General features: G+C 45.3%; 1 protein-coding gene and 1 pseudogene across 7 annotated transcripts; both read right to left on the bottom strand.

Annotated features, from left to right (window-relative positions):
• Positions 1 to 1,329: 1,329 nt before the first annotated feature.
• On the bottom strand, positions 1,330 to 10,360 carry LOC133223411 (nuclear factor of activated T-cells 5-like). Of its 7 annotated transcripts, none has more exons than XR_009728558.1 (4): positions 7,597 to 10,360; positions 6,277 to 6,523; positions 2,183 to 5,069; positions 1,330 to 2,017 (listed from the first exon to the last, which is right to left on the bottom strand). XR_009728558.1 is itself a non-coding variant. In XM_061374088.1 (3 exons), the coding sequence occupies exons 1-2, from the start codon at positions 9,959 to 9,961 to the stop codon at positions 6,285 to 6,287; spliced, it is 2,604 nt and encodes an 867-aa protein (XP_061230072.1). In that variant the 5' UTR covers positions 9,962 to 10,360; the 3' UTR covers positions 1,330 to 5,069; positions 6,277 to 6,284. The 7 variants fall into 7 exon arrangements, 2 of the variants coding, with proteins under 2 accessions (XP_061230072.1, XP_061230071.1); XR_009728559.1 differs by having other exon boundaries at positions 1,330 to 2,377; positions 2,524 to 5,069; XR_009728561.1 differs by having other exon boundaries at positions 2,524 to 5,069.
• A 9,082-nt stretch (positions 10,361 to 19,442) lies between these two features.
• Positions 19,443 to 19,956, bottom strand: LOC133223410 (ubiquitin-like FUBI-ribosomal protein eS30 fusion protein; annotated as a pseudogene).
• Between the last annotated feature and the right edge of the window lie 3,210 nt (positions 19,957 to 23,166).

Raw genomic sequence — 23,166 nt, 5'->3', positions numbered from 1 at the left:
AAAAAGCAGCCCCAGTAGAGAGGCACAAGAGTCAAAAACTGAGTCAAACTCTATTCTAACTCTTAATGAAAATACCCTTGGGGGAAAACACTTGCAGCTTTTTTATTCCAGTAACAACTTTTGGATTTTGCTTTTTTCTAAATCATCTTTCCTGCTACTCAAATAATGATTTAAACTACATTTTTACGAAAAATGCAAGCTTCTGACTTGATTAGTTGTTTTTCTGAAGACTCCGGAAAGGTAATAAAAAATCTGTTCAGACAAGTTTTCTTTTTAGAAACTATATCCTAAACTAAAATCACAGTAGAAGCTTAAAAATTAAATAAATAAAAATAAATCAATTTGTCTAAAATAGTGGAATGTCCACTGATACAGCTGCCCAGACTCTCAGTATTTTAATTTAAAAAACCTACCAAAGTTACTAATGCTGAACTGCTCATGCTTTATTCCATCTTAAAAATACTTGCACTTGGCATGGTTAAACTTCATAAGGTTGGCATCAGCCCCCCTTACAAGCATGTCAAGGTCCCTCTAGATGGCATTCCTTCCCTAATGAAGTTCAACAATACAAAGTGCAAGGTGATACACCTGGGTCAGGGCAATCCCAGGCACAGCTACAGGATGGGTGGAGAAGTGATTCAGAGCAGCCTGCAGAGAAGGACTTGGGGTGTTGGTCGATGAGAAAATGAACATGAGCCAACTTCAGTGTGCACTCACAGCCCAGAAACTAACTGTATTCTGGGCTGCATCAAAAGGGGCATGACTAGCAGGTCGAAGGAGGTGATCCTGCCCCTTTACTCTGCTCTCGTGAGACCTCACTTGGAGTATTGTGTACGGTTCTGGTGTCCTGAACATAAAAAGGACATGGAACTCTTGGAACAAGTCCAGAGGAGGGCCACGAGGAGGATGAGGGGGCTGGAGCAGCTCCCGTATGAAGACAGGCTGAGAAAATTTGGGTTGTTCAGCCTGGTAGAAGAGACGTTTGTGTGGAGACCTCATAGCAGCCTTCCAGTATCTGAAGGGGGCCTACAATGATGCTGGAGAGAGACTCTTCTTCAGGAACTGTAGTGACAGGACAAGGGGTAATGGGTTTAAACTTAAATAGAGGGAGTTCAGGTTAGATATAAGGAAGAAGTTCTTTACTGTGAGGGTGGTGAGGCACTGGCACAGGTTGCCCAGAGAAGTGGTAAATGCTCCATCCCTGGCATTGTTCAAGGACAGGTCTTGGGTGACGTGGTTTAGTGTGAGGCGTCCCTGCCCATGGCAGGGGGGTTGGAACTAGATGATCTTAAGGTCCTATCCAACCCTAACTATTCTATGATACTACAATTTCTGGAACTATTTTTATGTTAAAATAATAACAAAGCATTTGGCTTGAATAACTTCTGAAAAATAAGACAGCGGGGAGGCAATTAATAACAAAACATAGACTTTCTAATTAAGCAAAAGAAACAATAACTTCCTGCCAGAAGAGACACTTAGCTGATAACTGTGTATTATGTGCTACTCATGATTTTATATACATATAGATACACATGCACCCATATAAGCAGCCAAGAGAACGCATGCAGCAGTCACAACTGGTGGCTAGCGGGTACCTTTCCCCAGATTTTAACCTGTGCCAACAAATGGGTGTTCTGTGAATCCCAACACCCCATAGATGCTGTGCAGAGAGCGGACCATGGGTGTGTTAGAGGCACACACAGCTGAAGGGTATTGCCCACATTAAACGTGGAGGTGTAAACTTAACAGTTCTTGCAGAAGCGAGCTCAAGCAGCAGAAAAAAACAAGACACTTAAAACCCATCCCAGCAATGCAGGTCTACAGTTTTCCATTTTCACCTAGTAGTATCTTCCATACTTCATTGCTGCTCTGTGTATATGATAGTAACTTCCCCATTTAAAATAATGTCATCGGGAACTTTAAATTTAGAGAGACTGATATCTCAGTATCTTCTTTCTCACCCAAAATGGATTAGACATGATGTCACCACTTCATTTCTGCAGGCTCCATCCATCTACTCACAGATCACAGGCACACCAGAGTGATCATGAAAAGCAGTAAATACAGGAATGGGATTAAAATAAAATAAAAAAGGCAGAGTAAGCTCCAATTATCAATATCAACTGCTTAAATTCCAAAAGTAAATGTTTAGGACTGATAAAATGCAGATGTGGCTCACACTGTTATTGGGTCTTTCTGCCATGAAATCCTGCAGCCCATCTTTAAGCTCTTTATTGGCTTATCAAACCTCTCATTATCCTTTGTAACAGCTGTCTGCAAGCACTGATCAACTGCTGAGCAATTTCTTCATTCAGAAGACATACTTTTTATAACCAAATTACATGTTCCAAGTGTTGTACATTTAAACACTGACCTAAAATGAACATGACAAATTTAACACAAGAAAAGGCTTTATCCAGAAGTGAAAAACATGACAGCACAGGCCTTTTCTAATTTACTTTAGATTTTTTTTCTCGTCTCTTCATGAGCAACCCAAAACAGCACACAATTCAGACATACCCTTCCCCTGGAACTGTAGCAGTCCTGGTATGAAGTTCTCTTTTGGACACCCATCTTGTTAAGTGGAGAATTGGTCCCTGGTGACTTGACACTGACCAACCGCACTTCCATGTAAGGATACACCCCTTTGGAACAATGGAACAAACTGAAGCAGCACACAAGTGAATTTATCATTCCTATTACTTCTGTGTATGAAGGCTCTGGACGACATCCAGCAGCTTGTCCTGGGACTGTGATCCTGCAAAAGCCACTAGTTCATTTTCAAATAACTAGCTATTGACTTCCACAAGCATCTGGAAGTTGCTTCAGTCCATAATTCTCAGTCTTCTACATAGCCTCACATAGCATTTAGTCAGTGCTGCAAGACTGCTGCTTTCATGTCATGAACCATAATGAGATTGTTAATATCTTGTCTTATCAGGAGATAAAAAATAAGTAGCAGAAAGAAAAAGTATGGTTCAGGGTTAAAGCAGCTCTGGACATTAGGAAGCAGGGATTTTTTTTATCATGATTAAAATTTTAAACATTTTAGCATAATCATAAATTAAGAATTAAAACAGAGACATTAATAATAAAAATATTAAATAGACAATGATAGTGGAAAAAAGCTGAATGGCTCATTCTGAATGAAACCCTGTTACTTTATATATGCTTAAGTGCCTATGAGTTTCCTTACTAGGTCATATTGCTGAGTGACGGACACATCAAAACACACAGGGAAGCTTCTCATAGCCAGTTGGAACAATAAGCTACCTGATGGAATGGTGAAAGATGAACAAGTTATTTATGTTGCAAAAAGTAATTAAATATTCGATAAAGACATGACAAACCCCACCCTGCCCCAGTTATCAGATGTCACGTTGTGGTAGAGCATCAGACAAACTCACAAGTTTACCACAAAAATGTGTGGCAAAAAGAATATTTTATATATATGTATATAAATTTTTATATTTATGCCAATGTACTCACTCAGTACAAATAGCAAAATAGTATACCATTTCCTAAATACAAAATATAGCTTTCCAAAAAAATGAAACACACGTTAGATATAAACCATCCAAAACCTGAACGATTGAAAACTGTATTCAAAATTAAATGACCCAGAGCAGGTCTCTTTCTGAAAAGCTCCTTTCATATCGGCAAGAAGCCTTACTACTGAAAACGTAATTAATTGCCTCTCAATGAGAGAGAGAAAGAGAGACAGAAAGAGAAAGTGAACAGCAGGACAGACTGACAAATGGGAAAATCCATTAAACAAACAAACTCTCTACATGGCTCAATTACACGCACGAGTTAAGGGAAAAAACACAGTAAACAGACTAGAGGAACTTAGAAAACCTTTTACAGACTAGTCTTTGTTATTTAAAATAACAAAAACGTAAAATAACATGATACCAACTACACTCTATCAAGGCATAATCGCAATACATGACAGCTGTCTGAGTCTCAAGGTAGCAACAGCTTTCTACATGCAGAAGAAAAAAAGATCTGAATGAGGCTGTAGTGAGAATTCACAAAACTTTCTGGATAGTTGGAGCACCCAAAAAATTCACATACCTCACAATGCAACTGCATGATCTGAAGTGGGTTGTTCTTACATTCCGTAACATCAGTCAATGCTTTTTTTTTTTTTTTTTAGTTTTTAAAGTGAAACATGACCATCTAGAAATGATATTTGGGGGACTGTTGGTAGGGAAAAATAATCACTTCAAAACTGCAGTGAGCTCAGTATGCTACAAAGATGCAACAGTTCAGGATTAAGTGAAATTTTCCAGAATGCTTAAAAATGATGTAATTTGCCCCCTAACTTGGAGTAAAGTCAAGCTGAAGATTTACATCAGTAACAGCTGGAAAACGCCTGGTTAAGGGGGGGTTCCTGCATTTAGAAGGTGGTGGAGAAATTGCTTCCCCTCTCCTTAATTCTTGATTATTTGTCAAAGCTTCTATTGACTAAGCAATTTAATGCCATGGATTTCTAAAAGCTGCTTCTGGCATTTAAAGCCAGTAGGATATTTATGCCTTTTTTTAAAACACAATATGAAACTGGGGAAGAGAAAAAGAAAACCATGAAAAGAATGGAAGGGAGAAGACTGGTTTGAGAACAGCTAATGCAGCTTTACAGAGTTCTAACCCATCCAGTCAGAGCGAGAGACACAGAGTTTTTTCCTCAGCCAGGCAGAACGTTCTTTAGAAGGTTTTTTAGAGGACAAGATTTTAAGAGCAAAATTTAATTGAAAGTTCCCCTTCATGTCTTCATTTTAGAGCTACCAAACCCACCAAACCCTTGCTCCATGTACAGTTACACATAAGAGAAATGGAAAATGATTAATCACATCTGCAGATGGGAAGCACCCACCTCTGGCTATCTACAGAAGCAAACAATTCTCTGCTTGCTGATTATAGTTATCAATTTGTTGTTGCTGCCTACTGCAATTAGCAAATCACAGTATTAGCTCTCCCACTCAATTCTAAAACAATCCCTTCACTTACTGACAGCTATGAGTCATGGCTCATGGCACAGGCATTTGATGTTTCTGCTTCACAAGCTTTTCCAGTCAAAAGAGGGGAAGAAGGAAGAGGAGGAAAAAAAAATAAATGTGGTGACATGTATTACCTTCTAACAACAACAAAGAGCACCCCCCTGTTAATGAGGTTTAGGAATCTGGTAATGGTACAATCCCATGCCCTCGTAAAACAAAGCATAGCTTTTCGGCATTGCACTATAAATCTCAGATACTATGGTCATAGGCTTAGGTGCTAGATGCTGCAATTGGCCATGTGTGTGCTCTTTAGAGAAAAGGGCCACTCTTTGACAGAAGCAATCAGTTCCACACAGCCTAATCCAGAGTCAGAAGGTCTGAGAGTATCTGGGAAATCATCACTTTTTTCTTCACAGAATTTCTGCAGGAAAAAACAAGCAAGCAAAAGAGTTAAAATATAACTAACAAAAGCCATCCCCTTACTTTAGTTTAGTTCCTTCATCTTGAAAGTGTTGCTCACCAGCAGACATGAAACTCAGTATCAGAATGCAGCACTCTCACAGAGATTATTCTCCTTCCACTTTATTTAAGTTCATAACTTAAATAAAATTTAAAAAACCCACAACAGCTTATATTAGAAAATGAAGTGAAACTTACAGGGGATTTAGGACAGCAACAGAGTTAACTAGAGCCAAGTTACACACTGTGGACAATACTAGATTCCAGAGTCCTCCTGGTTCTTGGTACTCATTTGTAGTCAAAGCCTCTTTCACCTCACTGAAAAAGGCACCTTCTAAAAGCAGAATGTTTTCTAGTAACAGCTGATGGTGTTTTCACAAAGACTCAGCATGTTGCATACTCTCAACAGCTGCCATATTCTACCTAAACTTGTTTTCACATTACATTACTGGATCCCCGGGGGCAACTTCAGAATAGTACAGACTATTACTTACTCAATAAGCCTTAAGTTTTTAACTATAGTTGTATTTCATAACACTTTTATCTGCCAAGCTGTCAGTTATATACCCTCCTTCTTCATCAAGTACTACACCCTAACAGCAGATGATAAAACATACAGCAATTGAACAACAAGAACCAATCTCAACCAACCACTTCATACAAATTCTGATCTTTGACTGTTTTAAAATAACTATTCATCCTAACCACTGGTATTTAGCTAGCCACTTAAAGCATGGTGATACATTCCAAAGTAAAGACTTACTGAACAAAAGCCTGTGTGCAAAGAGCCCAGAAACCCAAACAAATTACTTACTTGACTAATTAAAAGGAGCCAGCTATATTGTTCCTCTGGTTTTGCAATGACACGAGCAGATCATCTATTTTCTCAATATTCTGGTTGGTTGCCATAGCTGAAGGTAGTGGAGACGTCTCAGATATCTGCTGGGAGAGAAGTGTGGGCACAGCTGCTTGTCCCTTGCTCTGTGGCTGACCCGTCTGACTTATAGCCATCAACTCATCATGCAACGTCACTGGTCCAGAAGTTAGCAACTGGCCACAGTCTGTTAAACAGTAAGTGAAAAACAGAGTACCATTTAAATTAGTTTAACACATGCAGTGAATCAGCTAAGTTCTTTACATATGAGCTGTGTAGAAAGTTATAGTCACTTTTGTTCACATGGCCACCCCTGCTCACCACTCCCTCAGGGTATGAGCAGGGTTTCAAGGTGTATGTATGGAATATATGGACCCTGTATTATAACCAAACCCTATTAACACCCCAGAGGACAACACATAGCTAAAAGAAAAACAAAATGCATAGCATAAGGAAAGTGTTGAATCAGAATCATAGCATGATTTGGGTTGAAAGGGACCTTATTAAAGCTCATCCAGTTCTAAATTCCCTGCCACAGGCAGGGACACCTTCCACTAGACCAGGTTGCACCAAGCCCTCTCTAACCTGGCCTTGAACACTACCAGGGATGGGGCAGCCACAGCTTCTCTGGTTAACCTGTGCCAGCACCTCACCACCCTCACAGGGAAGAACTTCCTAATATCTCATCTAAACCTCCCTCTGTTGGTTTAAAGCCATTCCCCCTTCTCCTGTCCCTACAGGGCCTTGTCTCCAGCTTTCCTGTCAACCCCCTGAGGCACTGGAAGCTGCTCTAAGGTCTCCCCAGAGCCTTCTCTTCTCCACAAAGCTATTGTGTAAACTGTGGAAACCAAATGCAGCAAGAGAAAGATTAGTGGAGATGTCAAGATGGCATAACCCTTTAACATGTACGTATGTGTATTTTACATATTATTTGTATAGTGTTATTAATAACATTTTTAGAATATATTGTATAGATATTTATTTCTGTATAAGTATCTATACACAGTTCTAAGGTGGTTTAGTCACATGTTAATCCTAAGTGTAGGACAACCAAAAGAGGTATTTAAGCTAAGAGTTCTCATGCAAAATCAGTAACATCCAGAGCACCATGATGAGTATATTCTCAACTGAGGTGCTACATTACTTATTCCACGATTTATTTTATTTTTTTTTTTTTTAATTATCTTAGAATTAAGTCTTGTGGACTCCAATGAGTAGCTCTTCTAAATTGTAAACTCAGAATAGGCATCTATCACTTACTGTTTTGAATGTCAAACAGGAATATTCCTGATGTTTGCTGAGGCGAAGCAGGAGAATTCTGCAGCTGGTTGATAGCACCTCCTGCTGTGTTGTGGAATAAAGCAGCTTGTTGCTGTGGAGGAGAAGCAGTTCCTTGCATTCCTGCCATGCTGTTTTGAGAAGAGTACATAGGAGATTGCTGCATCTCTTGCTGGCTCATACTATTCTGTAAAGGAGACATGGAAGCTGAAGAGATGAAGAGGGTGACTTGTTGCTCTTGAGAACTTGACGACCTTTGGACCAACTGAATCTGGGGTGAGTTATGGAAGATGGCTGGCTGCTGTGCTTCAGCCTGACTGGATCCAGGAGTCTGAAGAGAAGACACGGTACTCTGACTCTGGAATTGCATGGGCTGCTGCTCCTGGTTCATTGATGTCATGTTAGTCTGTGGATGAAAAATGGACTGGCCTTGTTGCTCCTGATTGGTAACCGGGTTTTGATTTGGATTGAAAATCATGTTCTGCTTTTGCGAAGCAACTGTACTCATTGCATTTTGATTACTGAACATCATGTTTTGCTGTTGCTGCTGCTGCTGTTCTTGAGATGGAGGACTACTCTGAATAGCAACTATTGAATGCTGAGGCTGGAAGATAGTTCCTTGCTGGTTCTGAGGAATTGAACTGGACTGGATGGAGCCTAGTGACACTTGAGACTGAAACAAACCTTGCTGAGCAGGCTGAGTCTGGGGCTGTTCTTGGGGAAGCATAGAACTCTGGATATGAGATATCTCTGTCTGCTGCTGGAAAGAGGTCTGTTGTTCAGTATTTGTTGCTGTCTGAAGAGGAGAAATGGAATTTGGGCTTGTAAAGAATGATACCTGTTCTTGAGTTGCAGCATTGCTCATTGAACTCTGGGAAAGGAATGTGTCAGCAGACTGCTGGTCTTGAGGAACTGAAGAGCTTTGCAATACACCCATGGTGTTCTGTGAGTGGAACATTGGAGGCTGCAGTGGGTCTGAGGAATTGGTACTGGTCTGGTTGTGGACAATGGAATTTGGACTGTGGAAAATAGAGCCTTGTGTTTCCTGTGATATATTCTGATTATCACCAATAGGATTCTGAGAGTGAAAAAGCTGAGTTTGAGAATGTGGAGACTGCTGCATAAAGCTTCCTGACTGAACAGACATGATTTCTCTGCTCTGCTGGAACAGACCACCTCCTTGTTGTTGAGTTCCACTTGCCTGAACAGCCATCATGTTTTTAGTAGATGAAAACAGATTAACTTGAGATTGACTTTCTCCACTATGCTGCATTTGAACCATGGTCTGAAATACAGTACTTTGCATCTGTTCACTCTGTTCTGAAGCTTCTTCGCCACCTGCAGAATTTGCATCATGAAACATAGTACGTCCATTGTTGGAGACCTGCTGCTGAGCAGTAGGAGTAGTATCACTTCCAGAAACACCCGGAGATGAAGAGAATAATTCACACTGCATTTGCATGCCTTCGCTTGTTGATAACCCACTCATTATGTGAGAAGTCTGATGGTAAACAGGCGACTGTTGGAGGGCTCCATTTCCTGATGCTGAAGAGAACAAATCAGATTGCATCTGTGATGCAGCCTGGCAAATTTTTTGTTGGATTCCTATCACCATTGCAGCAGAAGTCTCCATCGCCTGCTGCTGTTGATTGGACAATGCATTTTCAGGTTGTGAGTGAACATTTTCAGCTTGTCCAGGCAAAAGGTTCTTTGATCTGGAATGAACAGCTGTGTCTGATGAGGAAAATATCCCAGGATTTACACTATTTTGTATCTGACTAACTTGCTGAAAGATACCTGCATTTAGCCGATCTTGAACATCCTCACTGCAGTCTGAACCAGAAAATAAACCAGAAGATAACTGCTGTTGAGCTTCCAATACCTGTTGCACCAAGTCAACTTTCCTATTGCTGCCAGTGGCAGTGTTTCTTGGAAAATGTCCAGCTTGCAGTTGCTGGATAGTGTTCTGTAACTTACTCATGCAACTTCCTGATGAGAAAATACTTGATGAAATCTGTTCCTGAAATGCCTGTGCTGGTTCTGAGAGTGTAGACTGTTGTTGCTGTGATGCATCAGTTAACTGTGACAAAGTGACCACTGTGCCATCTGATTGCAAGACTTCCCTAGTTAGGGAATCTCTTGTTTGGAACTGTGCAGCTTGCTGCAATAATGCATCACTGCACTGCAGCTGACCTGGAGTAGAGACTACTGAAAAGCTACCAGGCTGAGAAATGTCCTGTGTTTGGATAGTAATTAGAGTCTCTGGATTATACACCTTTGTCTGTATTTGTTGCTGGTTTTCATTTTCAGAAGGCAAATGAGAAGCAGAAGTTGATATGCCAGACATACTGTTTTCCAATGTTTGTTGAGCTGGTCCAACAACACTTGAAGTCTAAAACGAACCAGACATTAAGCAATTTTTAAGCTTACTTGGGTTATGATTACAAAACTTCCACAAATCCACTATGTCCAGGAAATATCAGATGGAAGATTTGCTGGCTATGTATATAGTGCTCCTTACATAACCAAAAAAAAAAAAGGAAATGACTAGCAATGGAAATGATATTTCAAGGAAAAAATCAAGGTACAATTTAATGAAAGCAAACCCAGGAAGCGATTAAAACAATATTCTTAAAGTAATTTACTAGTTCTGTGTCTGTGTCAGATGATAATGGTCTGTAGTGAAACACACAGGAATGGAAAAGTACTGTTTGGCATAGGTTCAGTGAACCTTGAAAACAGGGGAGTTAGCCAGCCTGGAAAACCGTGGTTAGCGCAATGGAGTCTTATAAAATCATAAAATAGTTAGGGCTGGAAAGGACCTTAAGATCATCTAGTTCCAACTCACCTGCCATGGGCAAGGACACCTCACACTAAACCATGCCATCCAAGCCTCTATACAACCTCACCTTGAACACTGCCAGGGATGGAGCGTTCACAACTTCCTCGGGCAACACGTTCCAGTGCCTCACTACCCTTACAGTAAAGAACTTCCTCCTTATATACAATCAAAAATTCCCCTGTAGAAGTTTTAACCTGTTATCCCTTGTCCTGTCACTACAGTCCCTAATGAAGAGTCCCTCCCCAGCATCCTTACAGGCCCCCTTCAGATACTGGAAGGCTGCTATGAGATCTCCACGCAGCCTTCTCTTCTCCAGGCTGAACAGCCCCAATTTTCTCAGCCTGTCTTCATACAGGAGGGGTTCCAGTCCCCTGATCATCCTCGTGCCCCTCCTCTGGACTTTTTCCAACAGTTCCATCTTTTATGTTGAGGACACCAGAACTGGTCCCAATATTCTAAGTGAGGTGCTACGACAGCAGAGTAGAGGGGGAGGATCACCTCCTTTGACCTGCTGGTCATGCTCCTTTTGATGCAGACCAGGATATGGTTAGCTTTTTGAGCTGCAAGCTTACACCGCGACCTCAAGTTACATTTTTCATCGACCAACACCCCCAAGTCCATCTCTGCAGGGCTCCTCTGAATCTCTTCTCCATCCAACCTGTAGCTGGGCCTGGGATTGCCCGGACCCAGGTGTAGGACCTTGCACTTGGCATGATTAAACTTCATAAGGTGGGCATTAGCCCACCTCACAAATGTGTCAAGGTCCCTCTGGATGGCATTACTTCCCTCCAGCATATCAACTGAATCACACAGCTTGGTGTCATCGGCAAACTTGCTGAGGGCACTGAATCCCACTGCCCACATTACTGACAAAGATGTTGAACAAGATCAGTCCCAACACCCATCCCTGAGAAACACCATTCGTTACTGGTCTCCAGCTGGACATTGAGCCACTGACCACAGCAATTTGCGTGCAGCCATCCAGCCAGTTCTTTATCCACTGAGTGGTCCATCTATCAAATTGATGTCTTTCCAATTTAGAGACAAGGATGTCATGCAGGACAGTGTCAAACATTTTGCGCAAGTCCAGGTAGATGATGTCAGCTGCTCTGCCCCTACCCATCAGTTCCATAGCCCCATCACAGAAGGCCACCAAATTGGTCAGGCATGATTTCCCCTTAGTGAAGCCATGTTGGCCGTCACCAAGCACCTTGTTGATTTTCATGTGCCTTAGCATGCCTTCCAGGAGAATCTGCTCCAAGATTCTGCCAGGCACAGAGGTGAGACTGAATGGTCTGTAGTTCCCCAGATCTTCCAGTTTTCTCTTCTTGAAAATAGGGGCTATATTACCCTTTTTCCAATGGTTGGGAATTTCACCTGACTGCCATGATTTTTCAAATATGATGGACAGTGGCTTAGCAACTTCATTTGCCAGCTCCTTTGGGACTCATGGATGGACTTTATCAGTTTCCATGGACTTGTGCACATTCAGATTCTTAAAATGGTCTTGAACCTGATCCTCTCCTACAGTGGGTCTAAGGTTTTCATTCTCGCAGTCCCTGTGTCTGCCTTCCAAGACTTAGTTGGTGTGGTTAGAGTATTTTTCAGTGAAGACTGAGGCAAAGGCATCATTAAGAACCTCATCCTTCTCCAAATCCAGGGTAGCCAGTTCTCCTGATAGCTTTCGGAGAGGGGACATGTTGTCCCTAGTCTGTCTTTTGTTCACTATGCACCTACAGAACCCCTTCCTGCTATCTTTCACATCCCTAGTCAAGTTTAATTCTAACTGGGCCTTAGCTTGCCTAATCTGGTCCCTATCTGGGAAGCTGTTGTCTGGGAGGACAACATCCCTGTATTATTCCCAGGCCACCTGCCCTTTATAAGAATATTTTTTCCCCTCTAAGTTTCCTAAGCAGCTCCTTATCCATCCAAGGAGGTCTCCTGGCCCTCCTTCTGCATTTCCTTCCAGTTGGGACACAACACTCCTGAGCTTGTAGCAGGTGATCCTTGAATATCAATCAACAGTCTTGGGTCCCCCTGCCCTCTAGGGCTATATCCCATGGAACTTTACTAAGCAGGTTCCTGAAGAGGCCCAAGTCTGCTGTCTTGAAGTCCAGGGCAGTGAGCTTGCTACACACTATTCCCACTGTCCTGAGGATCTCAAACTCGACCATCGCATGATCGCTACAACCGAGGCTTCCCTGGAGCATCATATTTCCTACCAGCCCTTCCCTGTTGGTGAGCACAAGATCAAGCATGGCACCTCTCCTTGTCGGCTCCTCTATTACTTGCAGAAGGAAGATGTCTTCCACACAATCGAACCTCCTGGATTGCTTATGCTGGGCCCTGCCGTCCCTCTAACAGATATCAGGGTGGTTGAAGTCCTGTATGAGGACAAGGGCCTGCAATCATGAGACTATTCCTATCTGTCTATAAAGTCCTCTTGATCATGTGGTCTGTAACAGATCCCAAGAATAATGTCCCCCTTAGCTGTTCTCCGTTTAACACTGACCCATACGTTCATGTGGTTAGATGTGTGTTTCCTCATTAGCCCCCTGCAGAACTGAGAAGTGGTTCTGGGTGGGGACATCAGATTTAGGAGGAAACTCCTTGCTTTTAATTGTCCTCCTCCTCTTTATGGGCACTGCCGGGGCAGCCAGAGAAGAGCTCCCAGACTGGGCCCTGGTCATAAGGAGAGTGCTCACTATCCCGCTCGCCTACCCCACACCAATTGCCGCACCATGCCCTGTTTGCAACGCTCCTGCTCCCATTCCCTGGGGCGGGTTTTTATCCAGTCAGGGCTGGTACAGTCCCTCCTGGCACCGCCCCCTGTGAGTCAGCTGCTCATGTCAGCTGAGCTGCCAGCTCCTGAGCAAGTTGTAGAGGACTTGATGCTCCTTCGGTGGCTCTTGCTGCTCTGAATTGAGGCTCATGGAAGCTGAGCTTCCTCCAGCTCAGGTGTTGAAGGTATCCTCTCTTGAGCTACTCACCTCAGCAATTCAATAATACTGGCAAACATCTGTTCACATGCTGGCTATATGTGTGCTGATGTTGCAACTAGCAATTTTCCACTCCAACCCGAGAGGGGATATAAGGACCTGACAGGTGAGAAGGTCAGATGCGCTTATTGATTCAGGGCATGCCCCTGATGATGCACTGCCTACCACCCCTCTGGGCATTATGTTCCACCTCCTTCTCCTGCTAGGCAGTATGCTGTGCAGTCAGGGGTCGGTATGTATGTAACTTGGCTCATGTTAGTGTAAATTAGCTTTGCATTAGTAGCGCAATAAATAGACTAGACCATCTGATTGTTTATATTATGTTTGGTGTCCGGTCTTTGTACACAGGAATCCCACGAACGTGGAATATATTTGGTGATGAGGATGGGATTCTCGGAATACAAACACTGTAGGATGAGGACAGGGCTTGGTCAGTGGGGTGTGTAGCTGCACCAAGAGATGCTGTTCTGTGTGTATGGCCAGTCAGGACTCCCTCCAAGTGTCCAGCCTAGGACGTGGCCGCTGTACTGTCTTTTTGTGTCCTGGGTGTCACACCTTTATGGTGGCTCAGTGTAGACACTATCAGCATAATTTGGGTTTTTGGGGGTGTCGTGGTTTAAGCCCAGCCCACAACCCAGAACCACACAACCGCTCACTCACTCCCCGCCCTCGCAGAGGGATAGAGGAGAAACGAAAGAATGTAACTCTCAAAGGGTGAGATAAGAACAGTCCAGTAATTGAGATATAATAAAAACCCACTACTGCTACCACCAATAATAATAATGATAAGGGAAATAACAAGGGAAGAGAATACAACCACTCACCACCCACCGACTGATACCCAGCCCGATCTGAGGAGTGATCTAGCCCTTTTGGGTAACTGCCCCCAGTTTATATACTGGGCATGACGTGCTGTGGTATGGAATACCTCTTTGGTCAGTTTGGGTCAGGCGTTTTATCTCTGCTTCCTCCCAGCTTCCCCTCCTCCCTGGCAGAGCATGAGACTCACAAAGTCCTTGGTCATAGTAAACATTACTGAGCAACAACTAAAAACATCGGTGTTATCAGTGATGTTCCCAGGCTGAAAGTAAAAAACACAGCACTGCACCAGCCACTAAGGAGAAAAATGACTGCGACTGCAGAACTCAGGACAGTATCCACCCCTTATTCCAAACCATTCACATCATGCTCAAATTCTACATTCTCAATACACCATCACTCTTTTTCCATATATATATATATATATACACAAATACAGATCCACACACAGAGAGAGAGAGAGATATCGTTCCTTAGTGCATGGACCAATCCCTATAAAGTTGCTGAGCCCATCTGGTCCATAATGTCAGGCTCCATCTCTTGTAACAGTCTTTCAGAGCAGTAGAGGCTGTGTAGTGTTGGATCGTTGCAGAACTTGCCTGGTTTCATCAAAGTTAATTCTTTGCTGGAATGATTGTTGGAGGGAAGTCAGGGCCAGTCAATGGTGACCTGAAGACATCTGGTTGGTGGGCTATAAAAGCGCTACATAGCAGGCAACAGCATACAATTAAGTTCATTGGCTGTTTTCCCCTAAAATAAAATCGCCTTGAGGTATACATCGGACTTCCCCATCTTCCTACGTTACCCACCAAGTATATACGGGTCCCTGGGCAAAGTGGGTTTGTATTTACCTGAAGCAGACTCTTCTCCAGCGAATTCTTTATATGCACTAAAGGAACTTTATCCCCTTCTACAGTATGTAAAAGTTCTGACTGGGCTGGGCCAGCCCTGTTGGCAAGATCCTCTGGTGCTGACCAACCAGGTGGCCTTTCGTAAATGTGTATCCCAATGTTTGAAAGTCCCACCACCCATGCTCTCAGTGTAGTTTTTAAAAGCTCATTGTACTATGTGATTTTTCCAGAGGCTGGTGCATGGTAGGGGCTGTGTTATATCCACTCAATGCCATGCTTATTGGCCCAAGAGTCTATAAGTTTGTCCAGAAACGAGTCCCGTTGCCTGAATCAATTCTCTCTGGGGTGCCATGTTGCCACAAAATCTGTTTCACAGGGCCCAGGATAGCGTTCTGGGCAGTGGCATGGGACACGGTGTATGTTTCCAGCCATCCGGTGGTTGCTTCCACCATAAGCACATGGTGCTTTCCTAGGCAGGTTGGGGGGAGTGTGATATAATCGATCTGCCAGGGCTTCCATACTGGTACTTGAGACATCGTCCACCATACCAAGGAGGCTATAACCACTTGGCTTCATAGAATCATAGAATAGTTAGGGTTGGAAAGGACCTTAAGATCATCAAGTTCCAAACCCCTGCCATGGGCAGGGACATCTCGCTCTAAACCATATCACCCAAGGCCTTATCCAGCTTGCCCTTGAACACTGCCAGTGGTGGAGCATTCACAACCTCCCTGGGCAACCCATTCCAGTGCCTCACCAACCTAACAGGAAAGAATTTCCTCCTTATATCCAATCTAAACTTCCCCTTTTTAAGTTTTAACCCATTACCCCTTGTCCTATCACTACAGTCCCTAATGAAGAGTCCCTCGCCAGCATCCCTACAGGCCCCCATCAGATACTGGAAGGCTGCTATGAGGTCTCCACGCAGCCTTCTCTTCTCCAAGCTGAACTGCCCCAACTTTCTCAGCCTGTCTTCATATGGGAGGTGCTCCAGTCCCCTGATCGTGGCCCTCGTGGCCCTCCTCTGGACTTGTTCCAACAGTTCCATGTCCTTTTTATGTTGAGGACACCAGAACTGTACACAATACTCCAAGTGAGGTCTCACGAGAGCAGAATAAAGGGGCAGGATCACCTCCTTCGACCTGCTGGTCACGCTCCTTTTGATGCAGCCCAGGATACGGTTGGCTTTCTGGGCTGCAAGCGCTCACTGCCGGCTCATGTTCATTTTCTCATCAACCAGCACCCCCAACTCCTTCTCTGCAGGGCTGCTCTGAATCTCTTCTCTGCCCAGCCTGTAGCTGTGCCTGGGATTGCTCCAACCCAGGTGTAGGCCCTTGCACTTGTCATGGTTAAACTTCATGAATTTGGCATCCGCCCACCTCACAAGCATGTCAAGGTCCCTCTGGATGGCATTCCTTCCCTCCAGCGTATCAACCGAACCACACAGCTTGGTGTCATCGGCAAACTTGCTGAGGGCGCACTCAATCCCACGGTCCATGTCAGTGATGAAGATGTTAAACAAGACCAGTCCCAACACTGATCCCTGAGGGACACCACTCGTTACTGGTCTCCAGCCGGACATTGAGCCATTGACCACAACTCTTTGTGTGTGGCCATCCAGCCAGTTCTTTATCCACTGAGTGGTCCATTCATCAAATTGATGTCTCTCCAATTTAGAGACAAGGATGTCATGTGGGACAGTGTCGAATGCTTTACACAAATCCAGGTAGATGACATCAACTGCTTTACTGCTCTCCATCAGTTCTGTAGCCCCATCATAAAAGGCCACCAAAGTGGTCAGGCAGGATTTCCCCTTAGTGAAGCCATGCTGCCTGTCAGCAAGCACCTTGTTGATTTTCATGTGCCTTAGCATGCCTTCCAAAAGAATCTTCTCTAAGATTTTGGCAGGCACAGAGGTAAGACTGACTGGTCTTTAGCTCCCTGGGTCATCCATTTTCCCCTTCTTGAAAATGGGGGTTATATTTCCCTTTTTCCAGTCATTGGGAACTTCACCTGACTGCCATGATTTTTGAAATATGATGGCCAGCGGCTTAGCAACTTCATTTGCCAGCTCCTTCAGGACCCACAGATGGATTTCATCAGGACCCATGGACTTGTGCACGTTCAGAGTTTTAAGATGGTCTTGAAACAGTTCCTCTCGTACAGTGGGCCCAAGGTCTTCATTTTCACAGTCCCTGCATCTGCCTTCCAAGACTTGGGTGGCTTGCTTAATTGAAGCACATGTTTCACAGTCGTGAATAACCTGCGCAATAGTGTCCACTGTTAAATCCATCCTCGATCACGAGCCAATCTGTATGTTTCATCTCTGCCCTGACTGCCTGAAGTGTCATGGGCCCACCAGGCCAAAAATAGTTTACCCTTATGTTGCCAATCTAAGTCCAGCAGAGCCATTTCAATCTTAGCAGCTTTACCCACCTGTTGGATGTTCTGGTGTTCCTCAGTGGCGTGAAACGTGGGTACATGAGCATTGACGTGGCATAACTTCACCACCAGCTTCTGCACCCTGGGAGGGATATCACAGTATCACAGTATGCTAGAGATTGGAAGGGACCTCAAAAGATCATCTAGTCCAATCCCCCTGCCGGAGCAGGAACACCTAGATAAGTTTACACAGGAACATGTCCAGGCGGGTTTTGAATGTCTCCAGAGAAGGAGACTCCACAACCTCCCTGGGCAGCCTGTTCCAGTGTTCCGTCACCCTCACTGAGAAGAAGTTTCTTCTCAAGTTTAAGAGGAACCTCTTGTGTTCCAGTTTGTACCCATTGCCCCTTGTCCTATCATTGTTTGCCACTGAGAAGAGCCTGGCTCCATCCTCGTGACACTCCCCCTTTATATATTTATACACACTAATAAGGTCACCCCTCATTCTCCTCTTCTCCAAACTATAGAGACCCAGCTCCCTCAGTCTTTCCTCATAAGGGAGATGCTCCACTCCCTTAATCATCTTAGTTGCCCTGCGCTGGACTCTCTCCAGCAGGTCCCTGTCCTTCTTGAACTGAGGGGCCCAGAACTGGACACAATATTCCAGATGCGGTCTCACCAGGGCAGAGTAGAGGGGAAGGAGGACCTCTCTCGACCTACTAACCACCCCCCTTCTAATACACCCCAGGATGCCATTGGCCTTCTTGGCCACAAGGGCACAGTGTTGGCTCATGGTCATCCTGTCGTCCACTAGGACCCCCAGGTCCCTCTCCCCTACACTGCTCTCTAACAGGTCGTTCCCTAACCTATACTGGAACCTGGGGTTGTTCCTGCCCAGATGCAGGACTCTACACTTTCCCTTGTTATATTTCATCAAGTTATTCCCCGCCCAACTCTCCAGCCTGTCCAGGTCCCTCTGGATGGCAGCACAGCCTTCTGGCGTGTCGGCCACCCCTCCCAGCTTAGTGTCATCAGCAAACTTGCTGATAGTACACTCAATACCCTCATCTAAATCGTTGATGAATATATTAAATAATACTGGTCCCAGTACTGACCCTTGAGGCACTCCACTAGATACAGGCCTCCAACTAGACTCCGCCCCATAGACTACAACTCTCTGGCTTCTCTCCTTCAGCCAGTTCACAGTCCACCTCACTATCTGATCATCCAGACCACACTTCCTCAATTTAGCTGCAAGGATGCTGTGGGAGACTGTGTCAGACTCTTTGCTGAAGTCAAGGTAGACCACATCCACCGCTCTGCCATCATCCATCCACTGTGTTATTTCCTCATAAAAGGCTATGAGATTGGTCAAGCATGACTTCCCCTTGGTGAAGCCATGTTGACTGCTCCTCATAACCCTCTTATCCTTGATATGCCTTAAGATGGCACCAAGGATAAGGTGTTCCATCACTTTCCCAGGAATGGAGGTGAGGCTGACCGGTCTATAGTTACCCGGGTCCTCCTTCTTGCCCTTTTTGAAGACTGGAGTGACATTTGCTTTCCTCCAGTCCTCAGGCACCTCTCCCGTTTCCCAAGACTTGGTAAAGATGATGGAGAGCGGTCTAGCAATGACCTCCGCCAGTTCCCTCAGCACCCGCGGGTGCATCCCATCTGGACCCATGGATTTATGGATGTCCAGATTGCTCAACTGGTCTCTAACCCATTCCTCATCGACTAAGGCAAACCGCTCCGTTGACCTGACTTCATCTGAGGTCTCAGCGGTACAGGGCTCTTCAGGACTGCCTCCGGCAGAGTAGACAGAGACAAAGAAGGCATTCAGTAACTCTGCCATCTCTGTATCTTCTGTCACCAGGGCACCCATTTTGTTCACCAGTGGGCCAAAAAAAAAAAAAAAAAAAATTATTGCCGGGAATTGGCCCCAATCCAGTGCCCGTTTAACTGGTGCCACCACTCAGGAGTTGGCGTTGGTCCCCTTCTTCTTGCCGAAGCCTTGCACGACGTTGACGAAGCGGCGGTTTTACTGCATGCACCACTTGGCCCGGCCCGTCTTCTTCTTCTTCTTCTCCTGCTTGGCTACCTTGGGGGTCTGGCCCCTCACTTTGCCATCGCGGGCGAGGGAACCATGGACTTTCCCCCCGAGGAGGCGGGAGGTGAGGTCGAGGGTGGCCAATTCAGGGAGGGGGCTCTGTCCCAGCACAGCATCATCGTCCAGGGGGGGTCCCACTGAAGAGCAGCACTTGGTCCTGGGGGGGGACACCGGCCAGCAGTGCCACCTGCTCCTTGAACTGAGTGACAGTCTCGGTGCTGGAGACCTCGACGGTGTGGAGGGCCTGGGCGCGGATAAAGAGCTGCATGGTGGCTCAGCGGCCCCTCAGCATACGGGCAATGCGCCTCAGGAAAGGGCGTCTCTGCGCCTCCGCGGCTGTGTGCTTGCCACAGTGCAGCAGCCCAGATGGGTTTACCTCTGCATTGCCAGTTGCTCTGCTTCCATTGCTGCAACCATGCCCACAGGGCATTTGCCACCATCCATGAATCAGTATAAAGTACTGGCCACTTTTCTCGTTCAGCAATGTCCAAGGCCAGCTGCATCGCTTTCACCTCTGCACAGACTTGATTCACCCTCTACTTCAGCAGTTTCTGCAACTTCTCACTGGGGATTCCATACAGCTTCTTTCCATCTCCAATGCTTTCCCACAATATGGCAGGACCCATCAGTAAACAAGGCATACTGCTTTCAACTTTCTAACAGTTTATTATATGGTGGGGCCTCTTTAGCACGCATCACCTACTCCTCTGGTGACATTCCAAAACCTTTGCCCTCTGGCCAGTCCATGATGACTTCTAGAATTCCTGCATAACTGGGATTTCCTTTTCGAGCTCACTGTGTAATTAGTTGTCGTGGTTTAAACCCAGCCAGACAGCTTGTGCACTCACTCCCAGTGAGTGGTGCCGGGCTGGAAGCAGTCGAGGCCTGTGTCGTCCCCCGGGGGCTCCTCCATTTCCCCGCTCCTGGAGGGATGGGGAGGAGAATTGAAAGAATGCAACTCCCACGGGTTAAGATAAGAACAGTCTAGCAACCAATGTACTATACAAATCACCACCGCTACCACCAACGACAACAATGATAAGAGAAAATAACAAGGGAAAAGGATACAATACCACCCGCTGAAAAAAAGCTTCTGACCCAGAAGACCCCCTGTCCTTCTGGGTAACTCCCAGTTACATCCTGGGCATGACGTGCTGTGGCATGGAATACCTTTTTGGTCAGTTTGGATCAGGTGTCCCGTCTCTGCTTCCTCTCGGCTTCCCGTCCCCCCTGGCAGTGCATGAGGCTCACAAAGTCCTTGGCCAAACGAAAACATCATTGTTATCAGCTCTGTTCCCAGCCTGAAAGTCAAAACACAGCACTGCACCAGCTACCAAGAAAGAGAAAAATGACTGCTACTTCTAAACCCAGGACATTAGTGCAGCCCACTCACTCCATGGAGCATCAGCTGCATGATGTGTAGAGGAGACCCTGCCTTTGAACATCCAGCCCAGTATGGGCTACCGGGGTGACAGGAGGACCTGTGCTTCAGTGCCAGTCACTTCTGAAGTAGCTCGAACCCCTTCATAGGCTGCTAGTATCTCTTTTTCAGTTGGGGTATATTCAGATCCTCTGTATCGTTGACTCCAAAAGCCAAGTGGTCGACCTCGAGTCTTCCCTGCAGCTTTCTGCCAGAGGCTCCGGGGAGGACCGTTCTCCCCAGCTGCGGTGTAGAGTACATTTTTTATATCTGGCTCAGTCCGGACTTGTCCAAGGGCTACTGCATGAACTATCTCGCGTTTAATTTGCTCAAAGGCTTGTTGTTGCTCAGGGCCCCATTTGAAATCATTCTTCTTCTGGGTCACATGACAGGGAGGGCTTACAATCAAAGTGTAATTTGGGATATGCATTCTCCAGAAACCCACTGCACCCAAGACAGCTTGTGTTTCTTTCTTATTAGTTGGTGGAGACATTGCTGTTAACTTTTTGATCAGATCTGTGGGGATCTAGTGACGTCCATCTTGCCATTTTATTCCCAAAAATTGGATCTCCTGTGCAGGTCCCTTGACCTTACTTCGTTTTATGGCAAAACCGGCTTTCAGCAGGATTTGGATTCTTTTCCTCCCTTTCTGAAAAACTTCTTCCGCTGTAGCACCCCACAAGATAATGTCATCAATGTACTGCAGGTGTTCTGCAGCTTGTCCTTGTTCCAGTGCACTCTGAATCAGTCCGTAGCAGATGGTAGGGCTGTGCTTTCACCCCTGGGGCAGTCGGTTCCAAGTGTACTGCAAGCCCCTCCAAGTAAAAGAGAACTGTGGCCTGCACTCCGCTGACAAAGGAATTGAGAACAATACATTGGCAATATCAGTTGTGTCATATCACTGGGCTGCCTTTGACTCCAGTTCATAATGAAGTTCTAGCATGTCCGGTACCGCAGCACTCAAGGGTGGTGTGATTTCATTCAGGCCACGATAGTCTACTGTTAGTCACCGCTCTCCGTTAAGACTTTCGCACTGGCCATATAAGGCTTTTAAAGGGTGAGCGGGTCCTACTGATCACTCCTTGGCTCTCCAGTCTACAGATCAACTTATGGATGCGAATCAGGGAGTCTCAGTGGGTGTGATATTGCCGACGGTGCACTGTTGTGGTCACAAGTGGCACTTGTTCTTCAACCTTCAGCAACCCCACAACACAAGGATATTCTGAGAGACCAGGTGGGAGACCTGCTCAGTTTCCTGTCTCCAAAGCAACAATACTAAAAGCCCATCGGTACCCTTTTGGGTCTTTGAAGTAGAGGTAGTCTATGCCAAGAATGCATGGAGCCCCTGGACCAGTCACAATGGAGTGCTTTTGCCACTTCCTCCTAGTGAGGCTGATATCAGCCTCCAGTACAATCAACTCTTGGGATCCTCCTGTCACTCCACAAGTAGAAAAGGGTTACACAGCTTGATGGCATCAGGGTACACTGTGCACCGGTATCTACTAGAGCCTTATACTTCTGTGGGACTGATGTGCCAAGCCATCTGAACCACACAGTCCAGTAAATCCGATTGTCCCCTACCTCCACCTGTCTGGAGGCAGGGCCCCTCTAATAGCGATCGCAACATTGGCCACTTATGTCTTCTTGACAGGGATTAGTCTTTATCACAGGAGCTGGAGTAAAATCAGCTCTTCCACTACACCTGGGAGGCTGTTCTCCAGAGATTGAAGCCACAGCTTTCATGGGATGATCATCCTTGACCTTTTTCCCCCTTCCATTCACTCACCCATTCCTACAGAGCTGAGGTAGGTTTTCCATCCCACTTCCTCATGTCTTCTCCGTGATCTCACAGGTAAAACCATAGGGTGGCACGTAGCGTATACCTCCTATACCTTCTCTCTCGAGCAGTAGGACACCTTTTGTTAATAGCTAAGACATGGGTTGGTATACGTGAGGAGCTGGATAGAAAAGATAGGTAATCTCTCAGTTGTTTGAACTCCTGAGACAGTTTTTCCACAGCTGAAATGATGGAAGGGGTGAGACTGTTTTCGAACTGTCAGAGCTGATGAATTATTTCATCCACTCTTGGTGGTACTGTGTCATTCCAGGTTATTGCTGCCAATGAGTGG

Source organism: Neopsephotus bourkii, unplaced genomic scaffold (genome assembly GCF_033783945.1).
Source record: "Neopsephotus bourkii isolate Nb327-2 ecotype Australia unplaced genomic scaffold, CSIRO-AGI_Nbou_v1 NB_1636, whole genome shotgun sequence".
NCBI lineage: Eukaryota > Metazoa > Chordata > Aves > Psittaciformes > Psittacidae > Neopsephotus > Neopsephotus bourkii.
This window is presented reverse-complemented; position numbering and strand designations above follow the sequence as displayed.

Excerpts from the sequence above, each read along its gene's own strand:
- LOC133223411 (XM_061374088.1), bottom strand. The coding sequence starts at position 9,961 with ATGTCTGGCATATCAACTTCTGCTTCTCATTTGCCTTCTGAAAATGAA. Across the intron at positions 6,524-7,596 it reads CCTGTTTGACATTCAAAACA|ACTGTGGCCAGTTGCTAACT; the intron begins GTAAGTGATAGA and ends ACTGTTTAACAG.